We start from the raw sequence: 14,005 nt of genomic DNA on the forward strand, positions 1-14,005 counted from the left end.
TACCATAGTTAAGAGCTCAACAACTTAAATTACTTTTATTACACCTTGTCTATAGTGTAAATACAGTCTGTTCTGAAAGTAGTAGGATTGGTTTTTTTTCTGAGCTAACGTGCGAACGAGAGGCGGTCTGCGCACGCACAATTCAAAGAGAGGGATATTGGGAACGAGGAAAAAAATCGGCAGTCAGCTCCCGGTAGTCGAAGATCGCAGATTACTTGTACTGTCAAACCCTGCCGAAACACCTCGTCAAGGAGAAATTTTGTGTAAAGCTTGGTGAAACGGGCCAAGAGACTCAAGACATGATTAGGGAAACCTACGGTGATGCTGCCATGGGTAGGGAAAGTAGGAAAAGAATGGAAGACGACGAACCGCTCTGGATGCCCTTTACCAGCAATACCAACAAAAATATGTCGCGTGTAGAAAATTTGATAAACAGTGATTGTACTCGTAAGATGAGTATCAGAATGATTGCTGATAAAATGAGCATTTCCCAAACCCAAATTTTTGAAATCGTGACAGAAAACAGCGAAAAGAAAAGTGTAAGAAAAGTTGATGCCGCGAGTGTTATCATTGGAGCAAAAGTTCAACCAAAAAATGATCTGCCAGGGTGCTACATTGAAAAATTTTAATCGGTTGTAGTATTTTCATGACTAAATATTTAAAAAAAATTAGTCCTACTGCTTTCAGAACAATCTAGATAGAACTGCTTTGAATTCCTTTTTTTTAATAAATGTTTTTATCTATAACTATCACATAATCAATTGAATCGTGTGGACAATTCATATTATTCAATCGATAAGTCAAAAGTCCGAAGTCATCACAAGCGATAGTTCAAAATGTTTTGCACAGTAATCATGGGTATAATGGGAGCCTGTCGCCATGAAAATTGAACATATAGAAGATTACAAGGGAGCTTTATCGGATAATAACAATAGTTCACCCCATCTGAGTATTAGTTATTAATGAATTAACTAATGCCGACAAAATCTCCCTGAAGAAAGGTTACGTACAGAAATAATGATAGTGTAACCGACACAAAAAACGCTCTCAAGTTTACCCAAACATACTATCCGTTAAGCCATAGCATAGTGAAACCGTACCACAACCTGTATTTACTTCAAGCATTGACTATTTTTGTATTAGTTGTAAAGAATATATTATCTAGGAAATAAAAAAACTTAGGAGTAGTCGTAAATAGTAATGACTGATATTTTGGAATGCAAAATCTTGCATCTGAAATATCTACGATATCGGGAGAGCAAAAGAAAACTACCATTATTGTATTGTCAAAGTAAAAGGTATAAACCAAGCAATCGCATATTATAACTGTATCAAAATGTGTATTTACTTCAAGCATGAACAAGCTTTGTATCAGTTAAATCTTGAGATGTGGCAACACTGATGTGAATATGTCAAATCTGACATTGATCATAAAATTTGACATTTTTAATGGTGAACGTACTTAGGACGTGTTGTCGTACGAATGCTAATTGAGTTGTTTACAGATACTTGAAACATTCACCTTGGCCAAAAAGTGGAATTAAATCGCTAACAATGACTTTCGACGTAAATTAAACAAAAAGCAGGGTGCCGATTAACTCGCTTCGACTTTTGGTGATGAAGCACCATCTCGAGTCACAGTGTTTCGCTGGTTTTCCGAATTCAATCGTGGTCACACTTCGCTACAGTATGAATTTCGTGAAGGTCATCAGTTCCAGTCGTATACATTCAATATTGCATAAACATTTGGCTGTCAAAGAGATCTGTTCGCGTTGGTTACCGCATAATTTAACAATCGCTCAAAGAAAGCTCGTGTCGATTGGTGCAAAGAAGTGCTGGAAAAAGACATCTATAAGATCGTGACAGGCGAGAAATCATAGATCTATGCATAAAAATCCGGAACTAAACAACAATCGACTGAATAGGTCTTTCAAGACAATCCAAATCCAACAAAAGTTATTCTCGCACGAAGTACTTCGAAGCAAATGGTCGCCTGTTTTTCCGGAATAACTAGACTCTATTAGAGCAGTCAATTCTGAATGGTACACCATCAAGGAAACCAAGTTCCAATAAAAACGTTTTTTTAACAAGGACATCGTAGAGTCCTTTCTGATACCCGACAATTTCTTCTAATTCCCGCAGATCAAAAATAAATTGCGTTGTCAACTTATTTCAACACCCAAAAAAGCGGTTGATGCGTTCAATTCGCATGTTTTGTTTCTATGTATGTATCTCCAAACTCCAAATAGCAACCTTCGTACTATTTGGTAAGCAAAATGCAACAGAATGTCTAACAAATAGTGGTTTCAAAGTGTATGTAGTTATTTACATAAATTTCCAGACAACCTATGGTATTGCGCTATGGAAAGATAAAACAATTCCATCAAGGTTCATGGGATCGCCGCATAATAGATAAGATTGCTGCTAGAGTTTACGACGTGTTTGCCCTGAGTAAAAATTTCTAAGAAAATACAGCGTAAAAATTTCTAAGAAAATACAGCGTTTCGGTTACGAAAAATAACACTACGATAATTTGGTACATTTGTATACAATGTTTGAAATGTTTATTCATAAAACCTATTGAGAAACTGAAAAAGCAAACATTTTATAGTTATTAGTTTTTTCCCTTCACATTATTTGCAGAAAAATGTATTATTTAAAATCAAACTTGAGGTACTAAATCCTGCGCTACCTCTACACCAACACTCACAATTACCCTGTCAGAAATGTGTTTCGATAACAAAGTTTACATCTTCAGAGACTGGAGGTGAACGTGTTTTAATTTTTGTATGACATTATGTATTTTCTTTTTTCATTTTTCGGGAAATAAATTTCGTGCGGTAACATTAGCCGCTTATTCTTGGAGGTGAACATAATTATTCATCTTTGGTAAATTACTTCCCTAAATAACAATGATTCGAATGTAATGAGTTATTATAACTCAAATTGTTTGTTCATAGATACTAGAATTGGTCGAAAACAGTTGAACAATTATTATATAAATTAATAACAGTCCAAAAAATATTTTTTTCAGTTTATTTTTTAGGTAAAGGTGATATAGAATAAAAACAATCTCGACTGTACTGCGCCTATAAAGACAAGGTTGAATGTATTAAAAGTATGGTATTATTATTATTAACAATTTTCTAGGCTAAATCATTTTTCATTCTCTAGTAATTGAAAATTGAACCGACCAACACGGTTTTTCTTATGCAGCAGCAGTAGAGCGAATATAAAAGTAAATACGAGGTATCATTGAAAAATACAGTAAATTATTTTATTATAAATAACAGAGCACTGCCCTTGGATAGTAAACCAGAAGATTCATAGATTTAATATTTTAATATCAGAAATGATATCAAGATGTTCCCTTTTTAGTACATTTTTCTTCTAGAGAATAAGAATTTTTTCTCTTTCAATTACCCCTCAAGTGCTACAATAACTTCATTACATCTCTTCGAGAAGTTAGAAAGCGTTAAAATGATTGTATTGCTCTTGAACGAGATTACATTGATGAATAAAATCGATTTTTGGCAAAAAATCTGTTTTCTCAGTTAATCCCACGACTTATTGTGTGATGTGTATTTCGCCTTTAGTTTATATTTAAATATTTTTTTTCTTGATAAATTATCTTGATTTTAGATCTCTTTAGATCTAAATAAATTTCATATAAACAGATCTAAAATCAACACGATTTATCAAGAAAAACATATGAGAATGTCTAAGAAGTTTATTAAAATATTTAGAATATCGTTAGTACATGAACGGACACACTGTACAATAAATTCAATCATCTACCAAGATATGGTTGCAACGGTAATCAATAATAAATAATATCGTATTGGCAATCAAATCCGTTACATTAGCAATGTTGAAGAAATATATTTTCAATATTTGTATGTATGTACATAATATACCAGGTAATTATAGAGAAAAATTATTGAATGTTTAAAATTATATTATGAGAGGTAGACGACCTTGTCGAGTTATGAAATAACAACTATAAACATGTTTGCAGATAAAATCTTGTATATTTAATATATTTTTACACAGTATTCCATTTTCGAGAGATGAGATGCATTTTAATCAAACACACAATTTGCAAAAATCTATTTTTGTGATGATTCTGATTTTTATAATAGATACAATATTATCTGGCTCTTAAAACTATTTAATTTTTCACATATATGAAAGCTGTAAAATTTCAAATGACATCACTATTTACAGAGTAAATCTCTGTAGAAATAAGTAAATATTTGCGATTGTTTTAAATAAAGATGGTTGCGCCAAAATATTTGTATAACATACAAGTATTTTTAGAATATAAATAGATATTCTAGCGGTAAATTTAACAAAAAAATTATGTTGATTAATTCAGCATATTTGATAACACTAGTTTACAAAATTTAATTTTTAGTCTGCTTTCGCGTATTTTGTGGTTTATAATGTTCATTTATGACTTGTTTTTGTCAAATTTACCGTTACATTTTCTTAAAAACCATAAGTTACTTTGTTTTAATTTTTAAACTGTGTTAAATTAATATCTTTTTTCATGAATGATCCAAAGAGACGTTGTTTGAAAAATCCAGAATATTTTTGCTATCTAGGCAAAAATATTGATTGTAGAAAATAGAAATACCTATTCTGAGTATTTTGGGATGCTCTTATATAAAAATTTGTAGTCTAAGTCCCCAATTGTGTTTGTAAATCGTGTGTATAATATTTACCAGATCTTTCCCCCTGCGACTTTTTCCTGTTTCCTAACCTCAAAGTTTCACTTGCAGAAGATAAATTCTCATATACTGTTTAAATTTCCAAGCAGCGAATACATCGGATTTATCTTAAAATTTTCAAGTGCTTCAAACATTACATTATACAAACATAAAACAAGCCTACAGTATAAATAAAACCAAACATAAATCATAGCCGAATAGTCCTGGCAGCTAAGGCCTTCCTAACCTCAAGAAGAAGAGGAAGAAATTCTCAATAGAATTGGACGTTTTCACATACGTCACAAAACTTTCAAACAACCTTCATATAATTTGTGATTTTTCTATTAGTATAATTGATAACGTACACAAAGCATATTCAAGTGTAAATGTTTTCTATTTTCTGATACACTCTATATAATTATTTTGTTATCGATGGAATTTTGACGTACCTTGTATTTATTTATGACGTCTCGGTTACCGGATGTCCATTTTGACTGCGTTAACTGTATGATCGCATTTAAAACCTGTCCTAGTAATATTGAGGTCAGCGGGACATTAATTATTTATTTATTACGTATAAATTAACATTAATTAACTTTGAAAAAAATTTATAAGCGCCCAACAAATTGACGGCATATTCTCACATACAACTAACTGTTTATTTACCAAATGAAATTTACAACGTAGAAAACAAAATTAAGTAAATGGCATCTATTTAATTACCAATTTTCAGATATAACATGATCTTACATTCAAGTTTTTCTTTTCTAGTATCTTTGATTTAATATAGAGTATTTCAGTGAAAAAAATGCCCGGTATTCACAATATCTTTCGACGATATCAAAAATATCTCCCGTTCGCTCTTCAAGTGACGAAGCTTAATATATTTCGAGGTCTGAAACGAACATATTTGTTGTGCATTCGAACCAACAGATGTTGCCTCAAAAAAAGTATGCAATAATACTAAATTATCGACAAATTTTGGGACAGTACTATTATTTGATTGTCAACAACCCCATTGTTTGCTTTTATTTGGAAAATATTTAATTCTTCTAAATGTAGCCTATGCTTGAAAGTTTCATCAATTTATGAGCGTGATACGATGACATATGTACCGTTTTTAATGTTAATTTGATAGCCAACAACCGAAATAGACAACGCCCATGTCTACAGCACAATTTGAATGGAATTAATCATCTATGTAAATAAAAGCCATTTTGAATAGTTCCTGTAGATTTATTTTCAAATCATTACTTTCCATTTCGTACGTTCTACCTTAATGTTAAACGTTAGTATTTATATAATATGATAGTATCTAGTATAAAAGAGATTGTAATGAGATTATTGGTTGTTTATTTTTTATGTGAAAAGCAAGCAAAAGAAGGTAAACCCTCGAATGATTCGAGTGGTGCCTTCCGTGTGGAGATACCTGTGGATATTGATCTTGAACTTCTGTAGGTTGTAGTGACGTAAAACACATGCCTTGGTAGCTGATTCCACAGACTTGCACTTCTACAAAGACAGAAGTCCCAAAAAATTGACGTTTTAGAAGTCTTCACGCGAACTCGGTGTTTATGAGTCACTTCTGGCTGTCCAGAAGGTCTTGCAAATACTGCTTTAGGTGGGATTATGTTGGATAGCTCGAAAGGGCTTTTGGCTTGGTAGTAGTCAGGTCGGTAACTTTTCTTCTATGCTGTCCAAGTTTCTGGTCAACTCTGGATTGTCTATAAGACGAGCTACTCTATCCTGTATGGAGTCGAACATCTTCAGAGTATGCTTGGGAGTCGAGCTCCAAATATGCGAGCAATATTCCAAAGATCAACGAATCAGATAATTAGAAGCTGTTGCGAAGTATATAGGTTTTTAGTCTTGAAGAGGGCTCAAAGCTTTTGTGAGCTGCCTTGGCTAAATTAGCCACGTATCTATACCAGGCCATATTGCTTCCAACATCGACAACAAGCGAATTTAGGTCCAGTCAGGATCAAATCTTGAACAACAGTGCCAGCATTCTTCATAATAATAGCAGCCCCACTTCAAAATGTTATCAAGATTGTGGTGATCTGTTAATGCCTACGGATTTGGTTGCTAGCCGAATGGTTGAGGTGGTTGATTCGAACCACGAAACCAGTGTGCTATCGTCGGCAAAACTATAGATCGGATTTGCAGTTTTGTCGAGTAGATCGTTGATGTACAGGAAGAGAGTAGTGACAAATTGCATCTCTGGGGAACATCAGCGTTGACCCCAAACCTTTCTGAGATATGTCTATCGATAGCGACCTGGATGGATCGGTCTTTGAGAAAGTTACGATAAATGAGGACGACAAATCGTATGATCTTAATTTATTTAGAAGGTTGTAATTCCAAATCCTGTTCCACGTATTTCTTTCTTCACCTGTTTCTATGTTTACGGAAGCCGTATTGATGGTCACTGAGTCACCCGAGCAATTTTCCAATTTACAGGGAAGAGAACTCTTCCATATAATAGAGAAAATAGTTTGCATAGAGGACCTGTTTGAGTTTAGCTGTGCAATTCTTTAACACGATTGGTGGTATTCCATCTAGGTCAGTCACATAATGGATGTTAAAGCCTTCTCGATGTCGAAATTCTCTTCCTCGCAAATCAAGTGTTGAATTTGAAGCAAACAAGTGACCCAACAAGTCCGCTTTTTTATTTTTATCACTGGAATTGACCCATCTTCTTCAGTCAATGGAAAATTTGTTGATTTACCAAAGCCTCTCTCAAGACAGCAAAGTTTATCCGATTTTCGGAACTAGGATTTGAGCGCCATGGGCTATGAGTAGCATTTTTGTTGTTGACTTAAATTTTGTAAATACCATTTGTCATGCATAAACTCAATTGTCGAGGTCATACAATGCTAACTGGTCTATTTTCATGAGGAAAATCACAAGGAAATTAATACATTTAGGTATGCTTAAGGAATTTCCACTTTCCAGGTTACCATGAGGTGTATCGCTGTTTGATACGGGATTATGACATATACTTTTTTCTTCAAGCCTTTCTATCTTTTTTTTGATCTTCTATTCCTGTCCATTTCATCCGCTTTGTTTTTGCTGCGTTTTTCACATGTTTCATGTTTTTCCAGGTCTCCCTCTATAATTTTTACCTACTATTTTGTATTAAATCGTTCTTTTTGGTATTCTGTTTTCGGGAATCCGGCATCTATCTCAATTTTACTTCATATATTTCATCTCTAACTCTTTATTTTTAGTTTTTGTCCATATATTTCGTTTCTCATTCTACTTTTTTGTTTGATTTATTCAATGTCCATGTCTCACAGCTGTTCAGCATTGTAGGCCTCGCTGCTTTTTCCACAATTTCTTTTTTATTTCTTGTTCCCAAAGAATGATCCTTCAATCGTAATGTTTCTAGTTTTCCTTTTATTTCCTGTCAGTTTTTTATTACTTATACTATAATTGCACCTAGATATTTTTAACTTTACACTTGTTCTATTTGTTTCCCTTGTATTTGAATGTTATGTACTTCACCTTCTCTTACTATTACCATACTCTCAGTTTTATTGGTACTTACTATACTAGATACTAATCATTTTATTCCTTCTCGTATTTAATATTTCTAGGTTATCTTATAGATCCTCTTCGAATTTCGTTAATAATAGCAAAATCATCTACAAATATCAATTCAGTTATAAATGTTGGTTCCAAGCCCTTGTGTTAATATTTTTTATCTTCTCTTTTTATTGTTTTATCTTATAGTAGTGAGAATAATAGTGGGTGGTCAAAGGCCAAAACACATTGTGTATTCTCAAGAGTGAGATCGATCTTATTTCTTATTCTTCTCTCCTTCATTCTAGTCATTATTTTTGCTGCTATGCTTTTTATTGCTGTACCTCGGAAGTTTCTACAATTTCTTTCTTCCAATATTTTTTTCTGACGCATTTCCTCGTTAAGTAATTCTATTAGTTTATTTATTCCCTTTTCATTCGTATATTTCATCATGTTGGCAATTAGATTGGCTCTTCCTCGCGCTTTTCTTAGTTGGAATATATTAATTGCTTCTACTACTTCTTCTTTTCTTATCTTCTCGAAATCTTCATTAATGCCTGTTTATATCGTCTCCTCCTCAAGTACCTACTGCAATCGTAAACTCCTCAAAGTATTCCCTTCATTTTTCTATTTATCATTATCTTCCTTCGTGATCATATTTTCTTCCTTGTCTTTCATATTCCTTATATTATATTCCTTTTTACATGTTAACAAAATTTATTGGCGACAAGCTACATTTTAAACAACAAAAGGTTATGTTCAAATTTCTTCAGCTGTAAAGATCTAAAATTTGTTGATCAAACGTCTATAATACTACAAAGAAGTGAAGTTATTGCTTATGTACTATTTAAACTACCCTGTATAACATTGCAAAATATAATACAGAGTCTAAAAATATATAATCCCATCTCGTATAACTGAGTAATTGGGCTTCCTAGTAATAATGCCACACCCTATATGTAAAGATGTTTATTCACGTAGACAATTTATGACAAAATAGTAGATACTCCTATATAAATTCAAGCTATATATATTTACATATATTATTGATAAAATGTGAATTTATTTAAGTTGGCAACACGTAAAAAACGTTTCTCGATTCTAGTCAAATTATAGAGTACTAATATAAGATAGGTACCAGAAATAAACAATGGGTACCAATCAATCAAAACGCAACATGAAAACAAAAATCGTGAAATTTACTATTTCTAATTTTGCGAAATGTCATGCAAATCAATATTGTAATTTGTTTGTAGCTATGGAACAAAAATGAACCCAACTATTTTATATTTTGAAATAGTTTTACTTACGAATTCAACTAATTTCAAAATTCCAGGGGTAGTTTTGAAATATTCGATATTAATTTTTATCCAACCCACGGGCGATTCGTTTGTCCCTTGCCTTGGAGCTCCACCGCCAGGTTGCAGTTTAGTTGCGTTGTTATTGGGTGCTTCTTGCACATTGACCACTGTTTCCGTCATCATTAGGCAAAAATTTTCACTACTCTAAACGAAATAATTTTTTTCCGATTCGTCGAAATATGTTCTCCTTTCCCCGTTTATTTTTTACACAAACACCTGAAATAGCGCGAGTCGCGTTGTCACGGAGAGTTGCGGGATTTCAAACTTGTTAAAAAGAACGACAAGAAACAATTCAAAAGGTAGCGGACGACCGCGCTAGCGGTTAGTTGAAACCTGATAGCAATGTTGCCATGTTATTGGAATTCACGATATAAACATGAATTTAGAATTGAGTAGGGAAAAGAATAATCTACTGTTTCATAATTATTGGTAAGTAATGAGCTTGTAAAAAACATGCTTTTAAAGAATATTAATTAGAAATTATTAATGAAATGGCATACTATAAAAAAATTAATTAAACACGCACATTAATGGAGGCAGAAAAAATATTTCAATAATATGGATATAATTGCTAAACTCAACATAGTCTTCATAGAAGAATATCTAGATAAGTTTCCATTTGGTTTTAAATTGCTAGCAAGAAGCTAATATGAAGTATTGCAACCACTTGGCCATGTCAACAGTAATGAAGAAATATTATTTAAAAGAAAGTCATAATATTTTCAGGACCAAAATGTTCATCAATTATTAAATCAGTACTTACCTGAGTACAAAAAAATTAAAACAAGTTTATCATGTATTCAACGTATTTAAAACTTTAGCAACTAGTATGTATATAATATTACCAAATAAGTTGCATTTATTAAAAAGTGAAAAAATAAAATGAGAATTCAGGTTCAAGAAGACAAAGGATACCTAAGAGCTAATGGGTAATTTCCTTAAAGAATTCTATAAAATAGGCAAATATTCTACACCTACATGTAGTTAAAAGTATTTCTAGGATTTATATATAGCACACTTGGCAACGCTGTCAACTAAGATGTTTACGGTAAGGTGGGACCATACTATTGGAAAACCGTCCGTTAGTAGCCTGTTGAGGACGTTGAGGTAATGCGAAGAATGTTGGCGTGACATATATATGCGTTATTGTGTATGTAGGTATGTTTTCAAGGAAACAACATAAGAAACGTCGACTACAGAGTGTTCTCATATACAGTTTTGAAATAAATTGTCCCACAAATAGAACTTTGACTATATGTCTCGTTGGTTTTATGAATCAAAATAAAGAGAAATTAGAAAAGATCGGAACTTTACCATTGAGTATATACCATTATGTTCATGTGATAAATCTATCTATACAACAGCATTGATTTTCGCAATGTAGACTAGTTAGCTTATTGTTTACCCTCCCATTATTATATATTATTAACAATCATGTTATGTTTAATCCATAAACTTGACTTTCCGTTTGCTGTTACAAAATTACATACATTGAAATGTATAAGACCATTCAGTTGCCGTTTGCCGATCGGTCTGTTGTTGGTGACTTTCAACATAACAATGTTTATCTTTCCCAGTCGGCCGTTCGTATCAAAAAAAAGAGCCCATCACATCCGTTTGAATTTGTCACGTGATTTTGACGTATGACGTTAGAACGTGATGTTGGGGTTTCAACGTCAAGTGTATGAAAAGGGTGTAAAATTTATTACGAACATCAAACGGCTATCGTTAGCCGCGAACGGCAAATGGAAAGTCAAATTTATGAATTGGCGTTTAGATTTAGATTTAAACCATAACAATTTATCCTTCTACATTGTCAAATTAATACTGGCTAAAAGAATATATTACTACCCTTGTCCAGAAGTAGTAATCATTTTTATAACAGAGATATTTTTTTTTAATTAGAGATATTTTCACAAAACGAACGGATTATTTTTGTTTTATTCTTCTGACACACTTTCAAATATTCCATTTAGCACCCACAAGATGACCTTATTATAGACAAATACATAATATGTTCCAACTTCCTTATTTTGCAAACTCTTAATGCGGTTTTACATTCTCTCTAATTATATTGTTTATGAACTCTTTTTTTGATATCAATACATTACTTCTTCAGTATATCATTTAACATATAAAACTTCAATTTGAAAGTATAAAAAGTATCTATAAATAAAATGAATAAAACGTTCTCGTCTAACCATAGTCTAGGAGAAATCAGTAATTTAAATAGATTGTAAATTTATTACAACAGCGTAGCTCAAATGTATGTTATAAAAATGAGTACATGTACTTATTTGGAATAATGTCGGTCATTATTATTAAAACGTTTATGGAATTGTTTGAAATCTCAACACATTTCAATCGCCTAAAGGTCCGCAACCAATTAAAAAAGTCATTGCTTTTTGTGTTGCCTGCATAGTAGTGCTTATTGATCAGAAAAAAGTACTATATTATTCAATTAATTGTTTGATGCAAATACACACATAAACCAATATTTTTCACATAAAGTATACAGTATGTATGAGAAATTCAGATATAACATGTAAGAAAACACAATTATCAGAGTTTAATAAAGATACATTCAATTTCGTAAAGCGACGTTGTCAAGTTAAGTATTATTATGACTTTTAGAGAGTTGAAAACTGTCAATTGGTTGTAAATTTAAATGAATATTATAAACATGTACTTTCAAATTAATGAAGTCAGTTAAAAGTATCGTACGCGAATACTTCGAGATAAAATAGCAACTTTTCTCAATATATTTTCGAAATAACCAAAAAATCATTTTATTTTGGCTGTCTGGAAGCTTGCTATTCGGAAAACAAGTTTTCTTGGATCTATTAAACAAAGGAACAGATAGAAAGTTATTTTTTATATAGGAGAAAAGTGAAGTATTAAAGAAAATTAAGATATACTTTGATGAAACCCATAATAAGTTTCAATATTCTTGAAGAATAATTAGAGCTCAAAGAATTAGATACTTTTCCACAAACAAATTAATGGAAGGTTCATAAATCTCAATAAATTTCGAAAATATATCATATTAAGCAAATGACTGTCAATAATTTCAATCAAAATAGGTATTCCCAATATATATGTGAAGAGGATTTTAGTGGATATTATATAAGCTAATAAAATGTAATTAATAGACACATATATACTTAGTGAATCCTTAATCTCCAACGTAGTAATAACAGTATTTACCTACTGAATATTCAATTCTGTTTGTGCTAAAAAAATATTATACCTTTTTGTAAAATTTTTTACAAACTTCATTAAATACGTTTAATTAATATCGCAACGGCAACATTGCTCCGAAACAATCTCTTGTGGGTCAGATTGCAACATCAATTCTCAATCCAGTCAGTTTCATAAGACCTCGTTTTGTTTGCAAGTAATGTTTTGTTTCATTCTGTTCGCGAACAGGAGGTTGAATTAAAATTTTTTTATTTTATCTTTATTGTTGTTGTGACCTTTTTATGTCTTTATGTTTGTTCGAAACAACATCATAAAATGTATTTAGGAAAGAGACGGTCTTAGGAACGATCTATTTGATTGGGGTAAGTTGATGTTTTGTTTATGGTTAGGTATTAGTATTGAGATTTTCAATAGAGAAGCCAGAGTAATTTGAAAAATATTTTCAATGGAAATGTGTTTTTATAAGTAGACCATTACTAAAGCCAAAACAGATTACTTATAATTCAAATGCTTAAAATATTGTTTGCTCTTAAACTCGGTTTATTTAAACTTTACATGAAAGTATTATGATTCAAAATTAAGATATAATTAAACAGATGTTAATTCAATAATGTAAATTAGAAGAACAATAAACAATAAAGTTTTCAAATAATAAATAAGGTTTTCATTTTTATTTGAAGGTATCGCCACAGGTATTATATAGTAACTACATTAACTTGTAGGTAACAATTATAGGAATTTTAGTTAAAAGGTGGAAGCTTGTATATTTGAGTAAACATGAAAACTGTAGCAGCAATATTATGAGTTCATTTCCACTTTACCATTTCCATTTACCATGATACTGGAGTATCATTATGTACAACGTCTATTCAATGAAGAATGTTTTTTGTGAATACTGTGAATAGTAAAAAATATGAAATTGTGAAAAGTTAATTTTCTAAAATTTAACTGCAAAGATAACCAGCACCTGTTAATTCTTGAAGCAAAGGAAAATGATGAAGGTTATATTTTACATATGCTATTCTTCCGGAAACAGCTTGTCATAATTTTTCTTTTTGTATTTTCCATGTGTAGGTAGGAAATAATAAAAGACCACAATAAATTGAGCAAACCTTAACCATCTTATGAAATTTCTTTCAAAGTTATAAATTGTCTCGGAATAGCAATAAATCAATCAGGAATAGTTTCAATTTTAGATATAAGAGA

General features: G+C 31.7%; 2 protein-coding genes across 3 annotated transcripts in view; one reads left to right on the forward strand and one right to left on the reverse strand.

The window, feature by feature from the left end:
• The window catches only part of LOC130898560 (CKLF-like MARVEL transmembrane domain-containing protein 4), a 53,983-nt gene extending 44,050 nt beyond the window's left edge, over positions 1-9,933 (reverse strand). The window contains exon 1 of the mRNA XM_057807946.1: positions 9,548-9,933. Within this exon, the coding sequence (XP_057663929.1) occupies positions 9,548-9,721 (174 nt within the window). The 5' untranslated portion in view covers positions 9,722-9,933. The remainder of the gene's footprint in view (positions 1-9,547) is intronic.
• Positions 9,934-12,903: 2,970 nt separating this feature from the next.
• The window catches only part of LOC130899060 (kelch-like protein 26), a 32,101-nt gene continuing 30,999 nt past the window's right edge, over positions 12,904-14,005 (forward strand). Inside the window, exon 1 of one of the 2 annotated variants that reach the window (XM_057808793.1) lies at positions 12,904-13,161. The gene's annotated coding sequence lies outside the window, so the exon portion shown is untranslated. The remainder of the gene's footprint in view (positions 13,162-14,005) is intronic. The other variant, XM_057808792.1, reaches the window with a different exon arrangement.

This window comes from Diorhabda carinulata, chromosome 10 (genome assembly GCF_026250575.1).
Source record: "Diorhabda carinulata isolate Delta chromosome 10, icDioCari1.1, whole genome shotgun sequence".
NCBI lineage: Eukaryota > Metazoa > Arthropoda > Insecta > Coleoptera > Chrysomelidae > Diorhabda > Diorhabda carinulata.